General features: G+C 42.7%; 1 protein-coding gene across 5 annotated transcripts in view; it reads left to right on the top strand.

Annotated features, from left to right (window-relative positions):
- The window catches only part of CD226 (CD226 molecule), a 91,585-nt gene that overhangs the window by 35,118 nt on the left and 32,271 nt on the right, over window positions 1–24,196 (top strand). Inside the window, exon 2 of one of the 5 annotated variants that reach the window (XM_073898064.1) lies at window positions 13,761–13,936. The exons of the other annotated variants lie outside the window; for them this stretch is intronic. Coding sequence (XP_073754165.1) covers window positions 13,912–13,936 — 25 coding nt within the window. The 5' untranslated portion in view covers window positions 13,761–13,911. The remainder of the gene's footprint in view (window positions 1–13,760; window positions 13,937–24,196) is intronic. 5 annotated transcript variants of the gene reach the window in all.

The raw sequence follows: 24,196 nt of genomic DNA on the forward strand, positions 1-24,196 counted from the left end.
AAGACGAGGAAATTAGGACACAGACACACACAGAGGCAAGAGCATGTGAAGATTCAGGGAGAAGAGGACCACATGGGCCTCATGGAATCAGGCACGCTGCCGTCTTGGTCTTGGACTTCCAGATGTATATCACGAAACCCCCCAGTCTGTGGTCTGTGGTTATGACAGCCCGAGCAAACTGATGCAGAGGCTGTAGTAACGGGCCAGACAGGATGGGAAGTGGAATTAAACTAAGACAGGGTAATTGGGGATGAAGCAGAGGGGGGTGATAGTCTTCCTGGTGTAGTTGTCATTATTCTCGTTTCTTCCCTCCCAGAGATTCAGAATTTATATTAAGAAAACTACTACAGTTGCCAGGACTTTGGTTCAGAGCATTGGAGCATTGTTCCCCTTGCCTAATCAGTTCATTAGCCACTCCTGGTTCTTGCTGTGATTCTGCACTAATTTGTCCTTTTCAGCACACCCTTCTCATCTCCTCCGGAATTGGTACACGTAGTTCTTTTATCATCTGTCTCTGATACTCTAATGTCAAAGTGGCTCTATTTCTACAGTCTGTTTTTTTCTCCTGCTGCCTGTTGTCCATCTCATTCCTTTACAGTCCTTATGCTTTTGGTTAGTTTTGCCTGTGTGCTGCTCATTGCTCTTCACTGAGCACTTCTGGGAGTTCTCTGAGACTAGAATGAAGGGCCTTCATTCACAGAGGAGTTGAGTGCTGGTGTTAGAGTAGACAGTTAGTTAGGTTCTAATAGGGTACATGAAGGTCAGCAACGAGGAATTCATGGCCAGCTATTGGGAGGGTCAGAGGCCTGTCCTGGCAGCACTCCACCAGAAGCCGGATCAAACCAGTCAGGCCCAAGATGGTAGGTGTCATAATAGGAACGCCTTGAGCAAAGTAAGGAAGAAAAGGCGAAAAATCCTGCTTCTGGTTCCAAGTAATGAATATTCTGCCCCCTCATTAACAACTGTTAATAAAAGATAGAAACCCAGCCCCCAGGGTACACAGCTCACTCTCTCTCCTGAGCTCACCCACTCTCATATCACAAGAGCCTACTTTCCGCTTTAATAAACTTTCCTGCTTGTGTTCCTCATCTGCTGTGCTGTGTCATTGTCCTTGAATCCCTTTTCATGACAAGACCAAGAACCTTTGGTGATTCCTTCGAGTCTGGTTGAGTTGAGGCCCCAGGGCCCAGGGTCTCCCTAGTTCATGGGGCAACACTGGGTTACTTTAAATTTAGGCTTTCTGGAATACCCATGCTATAGGAATTAAGACTATAGATCCAGATGAGAACTGACTTGGTCATACAGCTCTACTCAAGGATTTTTCTTCTTTTTCTTTGTTTCCCAGAGATGCAGGTGAGGTCAGGTTTACTTCCAGTTCATTTGTGCCATGAAGGTATACCTCTCACACATCTCAACAGGAGGAGGGTCTTCTCTATAGTTCCCTGCCTCAGGTCGACCCTGTGCTTTGACATCCTTTCAACTGTGTGGTGTGAGGCTCAAAATCAGAGTTCAAGTTTGCTTAGTTTGGCAAAGTGTGCCTAGGGCAAAAGTGGCTTGCTTCCATGTTCTTGTGTCTCACTTAGATTTTCCCTGTTGATTCCTATATTGTCAGATATTTGATGCTTTTAATATTTTTTAAATAGTTTATCCTACATATCTAGTTGTTTTTAATAGGAATTTTAGTGCTAATAATGGAGTCTGATATTTTACTAGAAATGGAAGTATCCATATTTCTAAAACATAAATCCAGTCCCTCCCATCACCAAATCTGCCCTGCTCCCAGTCTCTGATTTGAGTCAATAATCCCAATTCTCAAAAACCTGAGTCATCCTTTATGCCTTATTTTCTCTCCATTCTTCACATCTAAGTGGCTAGTCTTTCAAAATAAATGTCCCATCTATGTATATCAGCCTATATTATAAAGTGCTATTATCTCTCACCTCTATGTATTTTTTTTTTTAAAAATGATTCATCATCTAGATGCTTTTACCTGAAAGTCTGATCTGAGTAACATAGTCCATCATCTTCCAAGAAATATAATACCTGATGCCCTAGTTTTTGGACTCTCTTCTGGACCTAGTAGGACTGTGTTTCCAGTTGTCTGGTGCTGCAAGTGCAGATAAGAGGTGACTGAACTTCTTCATTCCTGATTGTCTCCAGATGAGGCATGCAGTCTTCTCAGATGCCAGGTTTCTGGGAATTAGCTCAGACAATAGATTAGAGAGCAGGAGAGTTGAGAAATGATAGGATTTCATTATAGACTGGCTGTTAGGTATCAAGTAGAAGGAGAATTCAAGAATGGTACCAGGAGTTTCTTGGGTTTCTGGGTAGATAATGATATTCTTTACTGAATGGGGGAGTATGAGGTGAGAAAAAGGTCTGGAGTGGGGTGGAGATGTTTGGCTCCAGACATCCAAGGAAGCTCTCTAGTAGGCAGGCGGTTTTTTGAGTCAGAGCTCAAGAAAGCAACTGGGTTGGAGATGTAAACATGGTGAAGTCATGGGTGTGCAGGAGGGTGCACAGTGAGCTTTGGCTAATGATCTTTTACATAAATGACTAGTGATTATTGAGTGTTTGTTCCTTGGAAGCTCTGGGCAAGGTTTGAAAGGCTTTACATGGATTCTTTCATTTAATCCTCACAATACCTCTGTCAAGTACATAGTGATATTAAGACAGAATTAGAAAAATGAATTAAAACAGAGAGCGAAGGACAAACTGTGGTGAGTGTAAGAAGACAAAGCACTTAGCACAGAAGTGTGACCTGCTAAAACAGTGTGGTGTGTACATATGAAGATGAAAGGGATGTTTTACTTTTTTATTTTTATTTTTTTAAAGATTTTATTTATTTATTTGACAGAGAGAGACACAGAGAGAGAGGGAACACAAGCAGGGGGAGTGGGAGCCGGAGAAGCAGGCTTCCCGCCGAGCAGGGAGCCCGACGCGGGGCTCGATCCCATGACCTGAGCTGAAGGCAGACGCTTAATGACTGAGCCGCCCAGGCGCCCCGAAAGGGATGTTTTTAGACCCAGAGATGCCTCACTATCCACACCAGAGTGTGCGGGTTAGTGGCACCTGAGACCCATCCCATTTGACTAGAGGATTTCTGGAAATTGAAAACACTCATAAATGTCTGGAGGGGCTGTCAGTATGACCTGAGTTTTCTGCTGGGCAGCATTTGCCAGGCTGAGTCACAGCTACCTTTTTGTGACTAATGCATTCCTGAGTTTCTCACAGTCCCCGCTATTTCCTATTCTACCTTCTGGCTTCAGGAATTTCTGTTATCTTCCCGGACCCTACAAATTTGCAAACTTCATCTACTCAATTACTCCTTAGTCCTATTAAAAATGCTATTCAGAGCCTTCTAACATTGGTCCTTGCATACATTCCAACTTTTCCCTTTGTGTATTCTTCTTTCAGCCAAATTGGGTTAAGTTTTAATTCCCAAAGCATCTTCCATATTCCTGGATTTGGTGTCTTTGCCTGTGCCTTTTCTTCCCTTAAACTTTCACTCCATATATTACTTATCCTTCAAGGGACAGCTAAAGAAGCCTTGCCCCATTCCTAAAATGAGAAACAATGTCTCCTCTCCACTCCCCCAGATGTTGTTTGTGGCTACCTTTTAAGTAAAGATATGTTTCTCTTGTATTCCGCCTAGTGGTTACCATGTCAGTTTCTCCACTGACCACACCCCTCCTGCCACCCCTCTGCCCCAGATCCTTGGGTTGAAAGCAGATCATATCCCATTACCCTCTCCATGAGCCCAACGATAGTGGGCACTAAGTGCTCTGCATTTAGGACACTTGGCTCAATAAAACAGCAGAAGCATAGGGGTGAAGGGAGGAAAATGATACTTTCACTGAAAATCATCAGCATTAACTAATCAGTACTTGGAAAGCTGCTAATTCCAGATACAATTAAGTGGAACAGAACAACCTCTTCTGAAGTACCTTCCAGGAAGTGTAAAGTACTTTCCTGAGTGGCAACAGATTTATAGCTCATCATATGTAAAACACAGCTTGAAGTATTTTTCAGTGTAGATTTATTTCTCTAGATAGCTTAATTATTTGTACTTAACTTTATTCTAAAAAATAAGTACAGTGGGATTTTCCCCCTAACTATGCTTTTCCCATGGGGCATTCATTGACATGTAGCTATCACTTTTCCTCATAATTCATAGCTTACTGAGATACCTCGGTAATTGATCCCATTAGTTTGTTAATTCATCACCCAGATGGTGTCATGTCATTTGCAAGGTTTTGCTGTGAATATCTTTTAGCACACTATTTGTGAGTATATTGAGTTTAGTACATCCATGTTCATGGAAGCATTATTCACAATAGCCCAAAGGTGGAAACAAGCCAGGCTTCCACTGAGGGATGAATGGATAAACAAAATGTACATACACACAGTGGAATATTATCCAGCCTTAAAAAGAAAGGAAACTCTTAACACATTACAACATGGATGAACCTTGAGGATATTATTTTAAGTGAAATAAGCCAGTCACAGAAGTACAAATACTGCACGGTTCCTTTTATATGAGGTACCTAGAGTCATCGCATTCATAGAAACAGAGAGTAGAATGGTGATTTGTCAGGTAGTGAGGGGTGGGGGAATGGAGAGTTGCTTAATGGGTATAGAATTTCAATTTTGCAAGATGAAGAGTTTTGGAGATCGGTTGCACAATGATATGCACGGACTTAACATTACCGAAGTGTACACTTAAAAATGGTTAAGATGGTAAATTTTATGTTATATATATTTTGCCAAAATTAAAAAAAAATCATTTATATAAATATATGTAAAATAATGAGTTTAGTGACAGGATTAATTCACGGGAGATTTCACTGTTAACAGTTTTCTATTTAGAGAAATTCCTATTGGTTTGTCTTCATGGCAGTAAGTACAAAGATGGATTTGTTGACAGAGAATTTTGAGTTCTGGTTCTGCCCTTCTAATTAGTCTTGTGCCATTTGGTAAGTCCCTTCATCTTTTCGAGCTTCAGTTTACTCATATATGGAGCGGTTATAATAATACGCACCTGATGGGCAGGCTTGAGAACGAATGAGGTAATGTATGCAAGGGCCTCTGTGGGTACTTAACACATAGCAGGGACTCAGGACATGGTGGTTCCACCGAGTCCCCTTTTCACCTTCCCTAAGGAATCGGATATTCTCATTCAGTGTGAACCTTCGAGAGTATTTCCAAAAACATATATTAAGCAGTTACCACTTGCTTGGCACCCCATTAGGAACCGACGAGTAAGATGATATAGCTCCTGCCCACATCTCTATTATAAGCTAGTAGGGGAGAAAAGGAGATATTATATCACTGTGTGACAAATGCTCTGATGGGGATAACTGCCCCAAGGGGGGCTATTAGAGCCCATAGGATGACCATTGTCATTCCTCATTGTTCAACTTGGGGAGGGGAGAGAGGCATCTGACAACCAAAGGAGGAACAGGCGTTGGCCCCAGGAACAGGGTAGGATGTGTCCTCTGCATCAGGAAAAGCGTGTGCAAAGGTCCAGAGTGTGTGGGGTATCCAGAATGGAAGCCCATTATCCTGAAATGTAAAATACAACAGATAAAAGTGGAGAGGCAAGCAGGGGCCAAACACTCAGTGGTTTTCTGCCAGGGACTGAGAAGGTATCGGCAGGTTTGGAAGGGGAGAGAGGTCACACTGATTGCAGGAAGAGAGTGATTTGTGTGGGAGTAAGACTGAAGGGAGGGAGGCTGGGCTGGAGGCTATTTTGCTAATATAGGAAGGAGGGAACTGTCACCGGACGAGGACGGGGCCCTGGGGAGAGCTAGCACATGTCCGAGAGATACTGAGAAGGTAGAACTGACAAGCTCCGGCAACTGACAGGACGAGCGGGGAAGGGAAGAGGAATTAAGAATGATACTGGTTTCTTAAGAGTGGGGGGAATGGGAAGGAGCCGCTTTGGAGAAGGGAATGTGACTTTGGGGTATCTGTGAATAGGAAGTGAAGAGAAAAGCACTGAATATCTAAGTACGTTTTGTCCACTTGTTCTCCTTCGCCGCAAGATGCATATACTCAGGAAATTCTAGGAGGTGAGTTAGGCATTCCTTTTCTTTGCAGGGATGATGCTGCAGTTCCCATCCCAGTTCACACCTGGTTGTGTACCAGCTGCTGTCTCAGCACCTGCTCTCAGTTTTTGAGACAGGACTGAGTCTCGGGCCATAATTGCCTTACCATATCCAGGGTGCCCCTTTGGTACGGAGCCAGGGCACAGATACTTGTTCTCAAGTGTAGCAGCCGTTTGCGAATACCAGACACACATTTCGTCAAACAAGTTGGTTTATAGTGTCTGCAGGGCAACTTGAATACAGGTTCCCTTTCGCTGATGAGATCATCTTGTCCACTTCCTGGTTAAGTCCTCATCATTTCTTTAAAGTCACGTGGTGCCTGTCTGTTCCAATAGACAAATTTGGAAGTTCCCTCGTTGTTTCATAAAGATAGAGCCAAAAAAGTCCTTCAGTGTCCTTGTCATTCTTTCTTATTCTCTGCAGCGCTGTTGTTACGTGTGCTGTTTTCAAATGCGGGAAGTTTCACTCACTCACTTTCTCCCTTTGATGTAGTTAGAAACTTTTCAGTATTTATGTTGGAGTCTTTTGCAAGATGTTTTTCAAATACTCTTTTGGCCTAGTCACTTATTTGTACCTCTGGGCCTTCTCATTGTCCCTAGCTGAATGCTCTTTTGTTTTCTGGCGATACCTTCATCCTACTGTGGCCCTTTGACTTTGCCAGTCTAGCCACGAGGGCTTTTATTTCAAGCACCTGGCCCTTTAGATCTGTAGCATATATTTCCCCTGGACTTCCAAAAAGGTGTTTTTCAGAAGTCTTGGGGTTTCTTTTGGGATTTTTAGCTTTTCAACTATATCCTTTATTTTTTTAACCAGAATATTTGCATTTTATTATCGTTTTCCATTTGTAATTATGCAAGATTTCCAATGGCTTTTTTTTTTTTTTTTTTTTTACTTTGCCTCTCTAGTTAGAATTGCCTTTAGACATTTTGATCATGAAAGGTGCCTCAAAGGGCACAACATATGTGTCTGTGCCATTCCACAATGAAATGATTTCAACGCAGTTTTATTTCTTGGGGCTCCAAGAACCAGTTGTATGTGCAATCCAAACGTAGTGGATCCACAGCTTTCTCAGAAGGGAAATTCAAGGTTGAGTACAGACAAATCTAAGGAGTCCACCAGTTTTTCAGTCTGCTCCATTTTGCATAATGTTTCCCTCTTAGCTTTATAGTATTTGCTAGAAGGTCTGCAGAACAACCCAAGAAGCTAGTATCCACCTCGATAAAGTTTGAAGTGTCTGTAACAGTTGTGTATTTAGACATGATTTCCGTGGATGCCGTCCTTTATAAATGATAGCATATCTATCCTCTAGAAACATTGTTTTCTTTAGTCTGAAGGCACAAAATTCCACTGATTTTTATTGATTAATCTCTTTCCACCCTGAATCAGATGTGTCACTTATGTCAAGCTTGTCACTTTCTTGCAAGCTTTCCAACAATCTACTTAAATTTTTAGGCCTCTAGGATTTGTGGAGGTGCAGTTACAGATTTCTGTTGGTCAGTTCCCAGATAAGGAGCGTGACAGAGATTTCACTAGCAAACAGCAAATGTTTTAAAAAGGCCAGAGCTGATAGGGCAAGGTGGGCATAGAGGAGAAGCACCTTTAGTAGCTGCTGCTGAGAGGCTCGAGCGATCATGTGTTGGGTGGAGTTCAAATCAGTCAAGACTGCAGTCCTCCTGGATTTACCTGCCCTGCTCCCTGCAGCCTCATTTTCTGTGGCCGGACCCTCCTCTCCAACATTATGCTGTATATTGCTCCCTCGTTACCATATTTCCACTTCAGGACCGCTAAGTCTATCGCTCCCTCTCACCGCTTTAAACCTGTGTGGGGATGGATTGGGTGGGCTGGAAGGGGCTTCGTTCCCAGGCATTTGTCTTCAGCACTGCATGTCCTCAAGCATGGCAGACCCCTCCTGGCTTTATGGGATTAGTGGAGAGAAGAGTCTAGGATTCTGTTGAAGGCTGATGTTTCTAAATCAGATCCTGGGCACTTCAACACGAATTCTTCCTTTTACCTTAGTCTGGGTTTAGTTAGGCCCTTCTTCTTGACACTGAAATTATTTCTCAGCCCTTAGTATATCTGTATCCTGTGTTAAAAAAATAAAGTGTATCCTTCTTACTTAGAACAGACTAAACATTTTGCAATAGATTTGCTATAACTCCAGTGCTCTTATAAAAACCTCTGAACATTTATTTTTCTAGCCTTGTATATACCTTAGTGCTCCAATTAGTAAATAATAACTGGTCATTTATTATGGGGGATTTCTTATGTTTGATATAATTGCTAATAATGGGTAATAAAAACAGAGGATTCTCAGTACTCCCTTAAGTGTAGTTATGCAAAGACTGAAATGGGATCTTGTTTTTAATTTCTACATACTCATGTATACACTCACACACACACACACATATACACACATGCACACACACCACCCAAACCATAGTAAAGCAAAAAACCTGGAGAAAAAAAGTCTCTAGGGTAATAAGAGAATCATCGGGAATATCATGGAAGCAAATGATGCCAAATTGCACTGGATAAAGTTTGGCGTGTGTAAGCCGTATAATGTTTGTGTCTTTAACTTTGACTGACAGTTACTTAAATTGACTTATGAGCAGACAAGTCCTGTGAGGTCATGTTCAAAAGGTAAGGGAAAGTGAAGAAGGCTTCATGAATCTCCCCACCGAGCACACAGTATATGTAATGTGCAGGGTGGCTCCGCCTGGAGGAGGGATAGCCGGCTGATGAATGAAATCGGGTTGGGAAGGTAAAAGAATTGATGTCCTCTTATATGTGATGCTAAGAAGCAACTCCTGCCCTGGGGATGCTCACAGTCTAATGGCACAACAAGGTGTGTTGACTCCTCACAGAGATGTCCAGAGTGGGGAATGACACGATGAAAACTATACCTTTGCAACCAGGTTGGAGAAGGCTTCACAGAAGATCACCTTCCTGGAGGTCTTTGGGGTCACTATGAGTTTTAGGGAGCCCAGCAGACAGAACAGCCTGCACAAAGACTCAGAGGAGTGGGTATAAGTGGTGAACACACGGAGCCTTGAGTGGCCTGGTGAGGGTGGGGACTGCGGGTCATGGACAGACATGATGATGCGGTTGATGAGGGCAGAGGGAGAGGTTGCAACAGCCTGTGTTTGATGAGGCACTAGGGAGCTACAGGTGTTGAGACTGAAGGTCATGAATGGATTTACAACTGGAAAAGATTGCCCTCGCGGAGGAGAGATGGATATAAATTCCCATAGTCTCAGCATGAAAAACAAATGCATTTTAAGACAGCGGTGATTAATTACACGTAGATGGAGAAAGCACAAGCAAACACGGCTGATTTACACTGTGCGTGCAAGATTACATTTTTATTTAAAGGGCTCCAGAATGAGTAGTTTGGAGTTGCGTGTAGCAGCAATGATGGGCTCTCTGATGTACATCTACTCTTCTGGTGCATAGTGGGCCTTTGGTTCTTCAGTTCAGAATCTAAATTAAATGTCTGGGTTCAAGTACTGACTCTACTTCCACTAACCAAGACCTTTGTTACCATATATTTAAAATGAGAATCGCACTGGTGCCTACAAAATAGGGTAGTTTTGAAATTCACATTCTCTGGGAAGTGTTGGCCATGTCATGTCAAACTAGAAGCACCTAGTATGTATTAAATATTATTATTATTATTAATTGGCCAAAATAACCAAAGTTGTTTTCTTTTGAAGAATTATGAGTAGTACTATGTAGATAGCGAGAAATACAGAAGAAATATCTTTCAAGAAAGTAAAAAAGGAGAACAGTGAAGATTTCTCAGATATGAAAATGAAAAAAGGAAGCATTAGTGGGACAAGAAGCGAATCTGTGTTGTAAACTGCCCCTGGCACTCTTTTACCTTGTATCTGAATGGACAGTTGGCGGTAACAGGAGGTATGTTTTCTATGGAAAACTCCTGAGTTTCAAAACATATGAAGTGGAGGTTCATAAATGTGAAGGACAGAGAGACAGCGAGGAAGGCCACATTTCATCAGAACCGGTGGAGGGAGAGAAACGGGTTCACTTGTAGTGGCTTCTGAAGGGAAGCAAAACAGGTCCTCCCCTCCCCGCCCCTTCTTCCCAGTTCCCGTTATGGGCTTGAATCTATGTGCAGGGACTGAGAACAAAAGTAGAAGAAGGTAAGGGAGTAGTTCCTGTTCCTTACAGAAGCAAATTGACTCTTTTTTGAAAGAACTTAATTTTTTATATCCTCATGCAGTGTCTGGTTCTATTCAGCAGATTACCTATCCTCTCACCAGTACTGACGAATCAGTCATGATAAACAATTCTTTTTGTTGCCCTGAATTGTTCAGTAAAATAAGATGACAATATGCTTTGCTGAGTGCTGTTTATTTCACACAGAGATAATATGCTTTGTCTCTTCAGTGTTTATTCTTAAAACTTAGATACTCTTCTTGCCTTCCCTTCTTTCAAACAGTAGAGTCTTTAGCTTTCTTTTGCTACCAGACATTGTTTGAAGGGTTTTATCTACCTTCCAGATGATCCTTTAAATATTGTGGTAAAAATGAAATGTTTTGTCTGACGTGATAAAATTCCCTGGCTCAAGGCTTCTTTCCCAATATTTTAGATATTCTTCGTAGCCATATAAAAGGTGGATTTTTTTTTTATCCCCTATGTTTGAAAAAAGCTCCCCAACAGCTTTTCTGGAATGTTGGAACTGCTCAGGTTTCTCCAATACTCTTCCTCACCTTGAGCGTAATGGAAGCAGAGAGGTTGCAGCCCGTTTTGGGTTGTCCTTGAGAAATGAAGCAGCAAATTAGCTGAGATAATATCAAATACTCATCCGAATCGGTGGCTGAAGCTTCTACAGCCAGAACGGGTTTACAGCCTGAAGTTTTAACCTTTTTCTATGTTTGACATTTCTCTCCCTTTTGCTCTTTTCTCCGATTTTGGCTCCTCCAAGCAGCTACATGATTTCTCAAATGCTTGTTCATTTTTCAATTTCTAGGCTTTGGGCAGACTCCCCCTTCCCTCCTGCCCGCTGCCCCTCCCCCCATGGCTTCCGTGGCTGCGGCCGTGGCCGTGGCCGACCACAGCAGCCAGTGAAGTCTCACCGTCCTGCTCCAAACATTCAACCTGCAGAATGGAGTCTAAACGAATGGGCCCACCTTCAAAGCCTTCCACTTTCCATCCGTATTTCCAGTGAATTCCCTGCTCCCATTACGTGTACTACCTTTGCGGCTTTGCTTCAAGTCCAGTTGAGACCATGCCTCTCTGCCTGGACGTGGCTCCTGGTGCTGCATCCTGTCTCGGAGCTCACAGCACAGGGTGTGTTGTAATGATCTGCCCCTTCATGTGGTGCCCTGGCTAGTTCCTAAGCTCTGTGAGGAGAGGGACACATCTGTCTTATTTTCCGGTGTATCCTTAACATCGTTTTCAGTCTCTCTCACAGAGTAGGCCCTGATGAACTATTTTATGCTGAATTAGTGATCGAAGCAAGTGACTTTTTTGTAAATTCCTGCAGTACGGGGGGATAGGTCTTGCTCACATTTATATCCCATAAATATTGCTTCACAGATCTTTTAGCAATAGACTCTTAAGGGTTGATTTGCTCAATTCACTCACCTCAGTGCTAAGAACTGTCTTGGAAAGTTTTTCAGCATTATTGTTAAGTTGAAAAAACATGTAGTTGGGAAAGAGACCAGTACCACCTTAGTAAGAAAAAAGAAATGCCGTTGTGGTATGACTGAGCGGGTAAAATTTAAAATATTTACTGTGATTATTTTGGAGGTTGGCATCATGAGTGATTTTTATCTCCTTCCTTTTTGCTCACATGAGTTTTCTAAATTTTCCACACCAGGAAACAACAACAACCTGCAAATAGTCGGTAATGCGTGGGACTGTCCTGGGGTGCCCTTCCTTCCCTGCATATGGTTTGGTCTGGTACTGTGTAGTCTCTGTCTGATATTCCTTGGACAGTCAGGCTTAGCGAGGGGTCAACTCACTTTTAAAGTTTGAATGCAGGGACTCCTGGAGATCATCACACTCTTTTTCTTTTTTTCCGAGAGAATCCAAACTACCCATTTTTTCCTTTGCCAAACTTTCTCCCTGTTATCTCGAAGCATAGTTATCCATGGATTAATTATTCAAGTGGAGCCTCAGTCTATGATCCTTTTCAATAACATTTTCCCCCAATAAGTGGTAAAGCTATGTTTGTACAGAGAACCCAAGGTGTACCTGATGTTTCGGATGATGAGAGATGAAAGCAACCATTTGGGAAAGTGAATTCAAACTACCAAGGTGAGGAAATGTGTAAATCCTTCTGTTTTACTTTTAAAAATCAACAACCATATGACAGGTGAATCTTAGGAGCAGCACTATGAACGAAGAGGAAAATATAGGTTAAAATATGGGCATAAAGTGAGGGACGGGGATCTGACCTAGTCTGAGGAGGGAAGTTATCTGGAAAATCTTAGCAGAAGAATCCACACCTGACTCCACAGGCCAGGGCGGTGGGTGGGGGTTGGAGGGAGAGCTAATGCCGAGAGAGGGAATAACCCAGTCTGGGCTCAGAGGCAAGTCTTGAGTGGGTCTTGAGAGGAAGCTCAGGATCAAGATGAACGGTGCCCCGAAGTTGAAGCGTGGTGGAACTGGGGCTTATCAAATGTACTAAGAAGTTTGAATTTTATCATAAAGGATTTGGGGGTGCATTCAAGAATTTTCAACGAGGGACTTAGAGAGCCAGATCTGTGTTTTGCAAAGACTGCCTAGGCTTTATGATAGGGATGGATGGGCATGAGTAGGAGAACTATTACCAGGCTGGTGCTTCATCCCAGGGGAGAGGTGACAATAAAAGCCTGCGAGAGTGGAGTGCAGAGAAGTGGGCAGAGCTAAGGCCGTTGGGAGAAAGGGTGACAGAACCTGGAGGTGAGTTAGACGAGAGGGGTAGCCAGGGGGAGAAGTGAAGGCTGGTGTCATCACGCTGAGTGTATGGGGGGCGTGTATTTGCCAGATGGAAGTCATCAGAAGGATACCATGTTGCAAAGGTTCAGCATTTACATCCACAAAGTTATACTGTTATTTTGGCATTTCTTAAAGCAAAATTGATAGGAATACAATGAATGCTCATCGAGTACATATATGGAAGAGAAAAATCTTTTCTGGTATTCTCTTATATACAGAAGGCATTAAAAGTATGGTTCCTGCCCCCAGGTAGGTTTATACGCTAGTTGACGAAATGCTTACTTGTTATAGAAGATGAAGTGAGGTCTCTAGTTCACTGGGAATGACTCAGGAAATATCATTTTGTGGTTTGATTCTTATCTAAAAATCAAGAAAATATACTCTTGTGTTACTCTATGAATCAAATATACTGTTTCTAGTTGAGATGATAAATGTTTGGAATTATAGCTTTCCGGAAAACATTTTGTTTCATACAGATTAGGCTGACAGCCTATTTTTTACCTTTTATTTTTCATTTTTAAGGAAGGTACATCTCATTTTCAGAGTTGAAATAATATTTGGGGAGAGGTAAAGTGGGGAGGGGTGGATGGTCAATCTCATATTAAATTTTTTCCTAGGGCTAGAGTATTCTTAAAATTTATTTGAATTGGTTTTGTTTTATAATTTTATATGATTTTTTATAAGATTTATTTATTTATTTTAGAGAGAGAAAGAGAGAGAGCGAGCACGCATGAGCAGGAAGGGCAGAGAAGAGGGAGAGAGAATCCCAAACAGACTCTCCACTGAGCGCAGGGCCCAGTATGGAGCTCAGTCTCACGACCCTGAGATCACAACCTGAGCTGAAACCAAGAGTCTGATGCTCAACCAGCTGAGCCACCCAGGTGCTCCTATCTCATATGATATTATAAGTAACTATGTACTAAATTAATCTTTTTCTGAAATATGTGGTGAGGCTTTTGGTTTTATTTGTGGTGTGTCATAAACAACTCACAAATCACCATTTTGGTGGTTATCTGTGGTTGCTTAAGCCACCAGTGATTTATTTATATGCATCACTTAGATGCCTAATTTAAGCCTGTGAGTAAATTATTTTTGCTGTTTAAGACAATTGAATCTGTTGACAGGCAAAAAAGATGCTTTGTTTTCCTGTTACTCTACACAATATCGCTCTGAAATGAAATAGTTTAAGTGTGATAAACCTCACCTTGATTGAAGCACATTAGGGTATATTAGTAATCGTCACTACTTGCGTTGACACAACCTGTGATTAGACTCTGATCCCCAAATTTTACGGCTTTGTGTTTTGTTTTGCTTTTAAAAGGCAAACCCATAAATGTGATAAATGTAATTCCAAGATAATGGAGTTAGGAAGCCATTACTGAAGGCAATTTTCGAGGAAAATGGAGAGTATAAAATGATGACTTTAAAATATTTAAAATTATGGAGGTGGAAATTAAATTGCAGACTTTGGAGAGAAGTGTGTACCGTGCAGGGGAAATGGAAGTCATCCCTGATTTACAGGAAGAATTTACAGCGAGATAAAAGGCCAGAGAGAATGGCAAATGTGGAGTTTAAATATTTTAAAAGTAACCATTTCAATTAGTTTCTGCATTTAAAAAATGGCATGTTGCAATAGGACCTACAAATTCATAAGGGGCATATTTATCTAAGCTCTTTCTGACCTTGCTTCAAACAATGTATTTGAGAACTAAGTATAATCTGAAAAAGAGTTTTGTTTCTTTTTTCTATTTCATCTTTGCTTTTGGTGTTTATATGTTTAATGTTGTCCTTAGGTAAATTCTAGCAAATGGAGATCTACAGCACAATAGAAAGTACCCAGGGGTCTTTGGTTAGTGACATTAACATGGGGTTCATTTATTAGATTAAAATACATTGTATAGTCTCTTTGGCCATTTACGAAGATGTCTCTGCATTTCTGTATATTTACACATATTCTACTACTAAGAAATTGAAGCAAGTAGCAGTGATTCTGAACCTTGTCAGATCCAGTGCTCTCTTTCGTCGTAAGTACTTTATAAATCTTGGACTGTTTTGAAATCATATTCATAGATACGGAAAAACTACCTACAGACAATTCCAAAGAATAAATCTAATGCTGTAAGTGTAACTTAAAGGAGAAATAGCAAGTAAGCAGTTTACATTAAGGTAGTCTGCATTTTCATTTATACCTGTTCGAGCTCTATTCTGTGAGAGGGTAAAATGAGGTGTTAAATGTGTCCACCTGCATTTAGGGTCACCACAGAGCATAAGTTACACACCCCTTGAAGACTTGGTCACCCTGAGTGGCACTGTCAACAATGATGCTGTATTCAAAATGAGTAACTAAGGTTCTAATCCTTCAAAGTGAAAATTTGCCCTGATTTAAGCTGAACAGAAATAGAATTCCTAAAAAAGTCAGGGTAAACTTAAACAGTTCAGAAATATTTTGTCCACATTTTCTTGTACCAATTTACATCCAGGTGAGTCAGAACCTCTTGAATTACTAATTGTAATTCCTTTGAAGGTAACTAGGTTTTGGCCAGGACTCAAAATATCGTCTTAAGTATAGTAGGTCCTCAATCGATGGTTATTTGTGTATTAGTTTTTTAGAGCATGAACATTTCTATTTTATTGGGAGTAACAGAATGACAGCTGAATGCATCTGAAATGGTTTTGGTTGTCATTCTCCGTTAGAGGAAGGGCCAAAAGTTGGGTCCATCTTGCCCTTCCTTCCCTTTCCAATTTCTTTCAGGAGAAATGCTTTTCTAAAAGAGCAATATACAGGACCTGGCACAGATATTGAAATCTGAAGTTCTTCAGTGCGAAAATTGGAGACTGAAAGAGCCATTGCAAGGAATTGCCAAACACAGGTTCTAATTAAAATTAGAAAAGAAATATTTTGCCCTGGGTCCATGAACACAAATATATTGATATAGGGTGTATATTGTGAGTTTCATTTCTTATAGTGATAATGAACTTGCATTAAGCTCTTCCAGTCCTTCCTTTCATTGCCAATGGCATAATATGAGGTGGTTGAGTAGAAACAAAGAAGAGCTCACTCATCACACTCTTCAGGTGGGCCAGGGAATGCAATTGCTCTCAAGGCTTATTAGCGGGTTTCGCTTAGCACACTAAGAGTCATAGAGCTGTTTTGCATGTGTTGGGTGGAATATCGTAGAAAGGTAGAATTTCAGAGCCAGAGGACTTTCATCTCCTGATTTGATAGTTACAAACCAAACTCTTGGACAGTATTATAAATAATGGACGCTTTTGATCGTTGCTCTAAAATAATGCTAAGAAAATGTAATCACAACGAGACTGCTTTCCCAATTTTGGAAGTGTTTCTCATAGCAGTGATGTATTTCCCCCAACTCACTTTGTTTCCAAAAATGTCATTAAGAGCAATAGGAATTCATAGAGAAGGTATGGGATGCACTTCCTTCTTCCCACGCTTTGATAAGAGGCATCTTCTTCCCCTTCTCTTCCTCTGTAGAACCCATCAGTTCTCTGAGCCTGTCTGAGATTTCTCCTCTGTCCCTTGTACCGGTCCCTTGTTTGATGGCTTGCAGGCTGAGAATTTGACTAGGACTCCTGAGCCGTGGGAGAAGCATTCTCCGTTCACAGCAGCTCTTCCTGCCCACGAGATCTTTGCTGGCAAAGGGACAAGACCGTGTCCTTCTCAGCTGCTGTTGGCACTTACCCCACACTTGGAATTTAATGGTAAATGACAGAGGTTGCCAATCTAAGAGCTAGATACTGGCTTACCAGTTTTGCTCTAAGGTGTTCAAATATTTCTTTTTAATGTTTACACTTTAATGCATAAACATAAATTAATGAAATTCTTCGTTAATTGCTTCAGGCAGTTTTCCTTTTAAGAAAATAAAAAGTTTGTTTTCTTTTCTAGTTGTGGCCAAGCTAGTCCTTTTCCTGTTTCAAGAAGTGAGAAATTTAAGTGGCAAAACAATCTGTGACCTATGACAATAATAAATCCTTTAAGCATGTTTATCTCCTCAATCAGGGACCTTTTTGTTTTTAAAGCTCTGTCAATCTATTCTCTAACATATTCAAGTTTCCTTTTTCTTTCTACAATATCCTTGATATTCTCCAGATCTCCCTTTTCTCCCCCATAGGGGGCGTGGGTGGAGGGGCCAGCTCCCGCATCATAGGGTGCTGGCAGTTGGGCTGGGGCTGGAAGAGAGAACGATGCCCTGGGGGCTGTTCTCCAGGGAAAGGCTCCAGGAACAGGCAGGATGGTCTCTGGTTCTCTGAGCTGAGCCTAAGGTGGTCAGGTCAGCGAGTCCCAGCTCATCCTCTCCCTGCCCCTCCATCAGGACACACCTGTACTCCCCACACACTGGGCGCCACCCAGCGTACCCTGCTGTTTTCCTGGGAAACCCCACACTCCACACCTACACACACACACACACACACACACACACACACACACACGCACACACACACAGGTTGCTTCTGGAAAGGTCATGGGGTGGAGGCAGGGAAGATGTTGCCGGTGGGTGCAGGGCCAGCCTTGATGGTACATCTCCAGTGGCAACACGCACCGCCGCCTGGTTGCTAGTGCTCGGGGTCTCGGCCCATCAGAGGTGCATGTCATTTACATCTGGGATAGCTCATTCTAGATATAAGAAACCAGTGAATTTAACTGTAAAAAAATTATGGTTTTCTAGGATTGATTTGTAGACATTTCCTCTGACTTAGAAACAGCACACATTGAATGCTGAACAAATACATTATTACCTCCTTCTACTGCCATACCTCTATTTCTTTTATTGGTATGTCCCAAATTTCCTTTTAAATCCTGATGAATTGAAATGGGAATGACTTGTTTCCCTCATTCTACCAGTTCTTTGTGTCTCTTTTCTGGATCGCTCCCTCTGCCTGTCAACAGCCACGTGCGCACTGGGTTTTCAATACTGTTCTGTTTTTCACTTTACCTTCATTATAGTTTGAACTAAATAATTTCAGCCTCTCCTACCTCAGAGGGTTATGAGAAATATTGTTGATCCTGCTGTGGTTTGAAAAACACCTGGAGCTCCTTGGAGAGAAGGTATTAAAGCCATAAATACTGCAGTGCTGGCTGGTGCTCAGGGGATCTGCCAGGAGGAACAAATCCTGTGCGTGCTTGTATTTGGCAAACGTGGGAATGAAGACCCAAACTCGTGTAGGAACCTGGACTGGAAAATATTACTTTAGGCTGTTGGGATCATCCACTGAATTTATAACTTGGTGTCATCTTCGGAGATGGTATCCATATATTCCACAATATTTATTGAGCAACTTAAGGCACCTGGCATTGTGCTGAGATCAGACCTCCTATTGAAGGCTTGCAATCTTCAAGGCATTGCGGGTTTCCCAGGGTGGGGAGAACTGACAACAAATAAAAGACAACACAATAGAAGGTATAGAAGTAAAACAGAAGAGGGAGTGTTTAGCCTAAGGATGAGTAGGAAAATATTTCCTCCTAGGAGGGGGTATCACATTTGAATTTTATGGGATAAGAAGTGATTTTCCTGGACGGGGTTGGAAGGAGTATTATTAGGCCCTCCAGAAGAGGAGATGGCTGATGCAAGATCATAAGTGTGGATGCTGTTCTTGGGGACACTAGAGTACACGGTAGATTCTAGTAGGAGATGAGACTGGAGGCAGGACTAAAATCATAAAGGATTTTACTAATGAACGTGCACTTTGTCCACTAGTTGCAACGGGAGACATCTGAACCTTTTAAAGCAGAGATGTGGGAGGATCAGATTTGAACTGTAGCTACATAGTTTTGGACGCAGCATGAACTGGAGGGAAAAAGGGCTAGAATTAGAGAATACCTAGAGGCAGGTATTTCAGTGGTCCCATTGAAGAAACATAGGGAAAAAGATAGGAACTAAGTCTTGTATTTTCATTCTATTTGGTTTCAAAGTCATTTTGCTCTGTGGATTTCCCTGCTACCGTGCTTAACCCCCTACAGATGAAATAAATGAATTAGTAAGTATTTATTGATTATCAAATATGTGCAAGATATACTATAAGGTGTTTCTAGAGATGAAAATAAATACAATTCACGACATGGTACAATTACCTTGAGAACTTTTGGAACATGGTGGAGTAACAAGCAACAAATGAATAGTTTAAAAATTATTTCTGCCTCCAAGGAGCTCGGCATAATTGAGAAAAGCAAGGTAGAAAACACAGCAGTTCATATTTTGTGAGCGTAGCGATTTGTTATGCACAATTAGACATAGGAAAAGAGTAAGAGCCCACTAGGGCTGCTGTGGGCAAGTGGGAGCCGATATTGTGGGACGAGGCAGGCCAGCTGGGCCTTGAAAGAAAGATCGAATAAAACAGAGCCGTGTTACCAAAGAAGAATTTCTGGAGGCCTCTGGCAGGTGCTCTGTGTAAATTCAAATTCTAGGTTCCACGTAACATTGGCCAAGTTCCAGAACCGTACCTGCCCTGGGTTGGCGTTCTTCACAAGGGGTCCAGAGAGGAGGAGAAATGTGAAAGGGACGTGTTAGGAAGTGTTCCTGGATTGAACAGGAAGGAGGCCAGGCAAAGTGCAGGGGGATTAACCGGAGCTCATCTGGCAGAGGCACCTGAGGACCCCCGACCCCTGTCAGTCACTGGGCGAGGGTCCCTCTGGGTATGTAGACCCCAGGCAAAGCGGCCTGCATCCTCCCCGAGCAGAACAGCAGGTGCTGGTTGTTCAGGAGAAAGCACCAAATTGCTGTGCCCAAAAAGCAGAGGGATCTCCCAGGGGGTGCCCATGGCACCTGAAAGCATTCGCTCTGTGTCCTTGTCAAGTACCACTCCTTTCAACTTCACAGAGTTCCCTGCATCACAGGGCTGTTTGGAGCTTCTTCTTCTTCTTTTTTTCTTTTTAAGATTTTATTTATTTATTTGACAGAGAGAGAGAGAGAGAGAGAGACAGTGAGAGAGGGAACACGAGCAGGGGGAGTGGGAGAGGGAGAAGCAGGCTTCCCGCTGAGCAGGGAGCCCGATGCGGGGCTCGATCCCAAGACCCCGGGATCATGACCTGAGCCAAAGGCAGACGCTTAACGACTGAGCCACCCAGGCGCCCCTGTTTGGAGCTTCTGACTCAGAGAGACCCAAGCAGAGGATCTGATCTTTCCATTCTTCCCAGTCATCATTTGCCTCTCTCCCTTACAGAGAACACAAATGTTGTCTGAAAGGCTCAGCCCCCAAGAAATCCTAGCCTTTCTTAATCACGGTCGGTACAGCGTAAGAAATTTTATTAAGTCAAATAGGGCTCATATTCAGATTTTCAAAAGAGAACTGTAAAGGGGCGTTTGGGTTGGCTTTCTTTGAATGCTGTCACTATGACTGAGACTGGAGGGCCACATGTTCCCCTTTCCTTATATAGAATGAATGCCTTCTGTTTCTGAGGTGATGTCTCTGTCTGCAGAATTGACAGAAATTGCTTTCCAGTTTTTCAGAGTAATTTCAATTGGATAGGAATCACAGGGGTAAATATGGTGAACCCCAATTTTCTGAGCAGTGAGTTTAAAGACTTGATTTTGCAATTCAGTTAATTTTATTACACTCTCATTCTGTGGAGGTTGAAGTAGGTGTGTCCTCATATATGTGTTTCTGTAGTGTGCGCGTGATGTGTCATGGGGATTTTCCCCATTTTTAGCATTGTATCTTATTGCTTCTTAGTCATTATTCATATGTCATTCATCAGAAATTCTACTTACTTGTTCTCCACAAAACCAACTGGAAATATACATGAAAGGTAGTGAGGGAGATACTGTAAAAAATAGGGACATGGGCAGGAAATGTAGAAGAAAGGAAATTGAACATGGAGTAGATGCGCTTAGTGCACAAAGCTTAGCTAATCGAGTATCTTGTGTTTGATGTCCTCAGCAGATTTTCTTTGGGCAAATAACTGTGTTTGTTCGGTTGAGACCCTTTGACAGACCTTGCCAAGCCCAGAGTCAGCCAACAGCATAGCTTTTAGTTGGCTGGGAACCAAGGTCACTTGGTTTCCATCCCAGAGTTTCTGTGGACACGGGGCTCTGTCTGTGCAATGACCTGCTTATGTGTCTCTCCACCAACTCACACCTGTGCCTCATTTGTCTTTACATCCATATAAATTTTTGTTGAAGGAGTGAATAAATGAGTGAGCGAATAAATGAATGAATGAGTAGCAAAAGAGGTAGCATTTTGTTGCCTCCTGTTTGTAACTTATCTTCCTGCTCAAGTCTCCCAACCTCCCGGCCCTTGCGGGCGCGCCCCCGGCTTCTGCCCCCTGTGCTCCCTGGGAGCGCGGTGGCCTGGGACGTGGCTGGCTCCCGGCTCTTCTCAGTCTCTTCCGCCACAGCCCATCTATTCCCGGCCACTCGCCTGTGGGAACCTGCTTCCTCTCCTTTCACTTGGAAAACAATCTAATGGACGATTTCACACTAATGTGTTGGTGCCTGCCAGGAGCTGAGGTTGTTAGGTGCATTTTAACAAGGACAAGTAAAGAAAATGATTTCTAATTATCGGATTTAAGACATCATAAAATAAGATATTTAGGGACAGGGGCTTCCTGGGAGCCTATTTTGCCTCTGTGAAATCCTGCCCAGTTGCAGGTAGGAAGGAAAATTCTATGGCGCGTAGTTCCTCACAGATAGGGGATGGGATGGCAGCCTTGGCTTAGGGGCAGCTCCCTGAGCCTCCTCCCTAGGAGGGACTCCCTTCTCTGCCACCCTCCAGCCATCTGGGTGACTTCACTTGGGGTTATTATTGGTGTTGGGGACTGAATGATACAGCACATGTAATGCCTTTCATGCTGGCACATATTAGGTCTCATTCGAGGTATATTATTTTGCCTTTAAAATATGTTGACAATGTTTAAAGTAACTGAAACAAAATGCTTAATGTAGTCTTCAGTGACAATTCACTAACACAATCTATTCTCTAGCAGGAGATGATTAGGGTTGATGCTAATCTTTTGGTTCTGTTTCTATAAAACTCTGTCATGCAGAAAGTCTGCATTTAAAGAAAATCTTTAAAAAAAAAAAAAAAAGAAAGTCTGCATTTGGCCTCAGCGAGGCCACTTGCTAACCTTTTAGTAGAAAACAAGCCAATGCTCCCGGGCTGTATTGTCATCTTTTGGTTTTACAAGACCTCAGAACTATACTATTTAAAATTCTTATCTCCCATGAGTCATTTATTTTTCTGGTTGGGAGGAACTGCAGAGATGCTCCAATGGAAGACTTTTTCATGTACTTCAACAAACTCTACGGTAGAGACTTAAAAAAACAAAACAAAACAAAACATAGTTCTCATTGTACCATGACAGAGAGATTGAAATATACATTTTAACAATTAAAACCTGTGAGCAAAATTTACATATGAAGATCCATGGTGATCCTTCAGACAGATATTCTCAAGCTTTGGGGAGCTCCATGAAGCCACGGGGGCCGGGTGCAGCCTGGGGTCTGTGGGTGGGGGGCGCTGTGGCCACAGCAGTTGCTTTGAATCACAAGCCAGGGGATCTGAACCACAAATCTGCCCGGCCCGAGTCGTGTTCTCCGTGTTCTTCTGTGCTCAGACATCACAGTCTGGACATGCTGCAAACCTTCCCTTCATGTGCATCTTCTGCGCTGAGTCTCTGATCTGCCATCCAGGACCTGTTCGCCTGCTTCTAGTTACTTCTTTCGTTGAAACAAGTGGCCTTGCTGGGCCTGACAGTTTTGTCAGGCTGTGTTTTTATCTCTGAATGCAGCTCTAGTTCTTCCCACTTCATCTGTGCTGTTCAGTCAAGCAATCTTTTAGCTTATTTTATTTCTTGTTTGGTTATCTGCACTCTAAGTGAAGGACAGGGAATGACAGTAGTTGGGAGGGAGCTTGTGAAGACCTCCGATTTCCCTAACTGGGTGGCCTTGCTGCCTCTGGTAGGTTCTCGTAAGATCCAGACTGTATGAGAAATGCCAGCCTGACGAAGTCTTTCCCCAACCTCCTCCCACCCCCATGGTGGTGTGCTAGGGCCGTCTTAGCAAGATTCCACAGCCTGGGAGGTATCATCTCCGCTCTGGAGCTGGAAGTCTCAGACCATGGTGTCCACGTGGTCGGCTCCTTCTGAGGCTGCTAGGGGGAGTCTGCTCCAGGCCTCTCTCCTCACTTACGGTGGTTTCTGGCACTCTTTGGCATTCCCTGGTTTGTGCACACTTTCCCGTGACCTCTGCCTTCCCCTTCACGTGAAGTTCTCCTTGGATGCATGTCTGTGTCCCCAGGCATGGTCAGGTTGGATTGGGGGCTGCCCCACTCTGGTGTGACCTCATCTTAACTGATGACCTCTGAAATGACCCTCCTTCCAGATAAGGTCACATGCTGAGGTGCTAGGGGTTAGGACTGCAATATGTGAATTTTGGGGGGACACAGTTCAACCCATAACCCCCCCTCTAAGCATCCTCTGGGAACATTCCAACTTTTTAGAGAAGTGCCATGCCCACTACTTTGATTGCCTTCTGCCTTTGGAATGATCGCAGTACCGGGTGTTTACAGGGTGGTCAGGAGTGTGTTGCACTCAGCTTATGGGGTGCACTGCCCTGGTCTCAGCTAATGGCTACTGTTTGCCCCTGTTTCTGGTCTGCTTGAAGCTGCCCAGCACCGTAGTTCGGGGCCCACCAGGACTGCCTTTTCTGCTTTTTGTCTGTCACCTGCTGAGCTGTGGGGGAAGCAGAGTCACCCTTGGGAACTTTAGCCTCTCGAGTCTGTGCTCCTTCTTCCGTCTTCCATGCATCGCCTGCACTGCAGCCCCTGCCTGTGAGCTTCAAAACTGCCATTTCTCCACTCCCTGGACCTTGTTGCCTGCTTGTGATTGGGAGTTTGTGTGTTTATTTCTTTTGCTTGCTTCCCCCCTCAATTTTTCTTTATTTAAAAATTTTTTAAAGTATTTATTATTGGGGTAAAATATAACATGATATTAGTTTCAAGGGTACAACATAATGACTTGATACGTATATTGAGAAGTGTTGACCTCATATCTAGTTAACAACCGTCACCTGTACATGGTTACAAAATTTTATTTTTTCTTTGATGAGAACTCTGAGGATGTAATCTCTTAGCAAGTGCTTGCTTATTTTTGAGATCTTTATCTCAGGTCATTTTAAATACTTCCTTAG

This window comes from Callorhinus ursinus, unplaced genomic scaffold (genome assembly GCF_003265705.2).
Source record: "Callorhinus ursinus isolate GAN/ISIS: 27379988/994484 unplaced genomic scaffold, GSC_fseal_2.0 scaffold11, whole genome shotgun sequence".
NCBI lineage: Eukaryota > Metazoa > Chordata > Mammalia > Carnivora > Otariidae > Callorhinus > Callorhinus ursinus.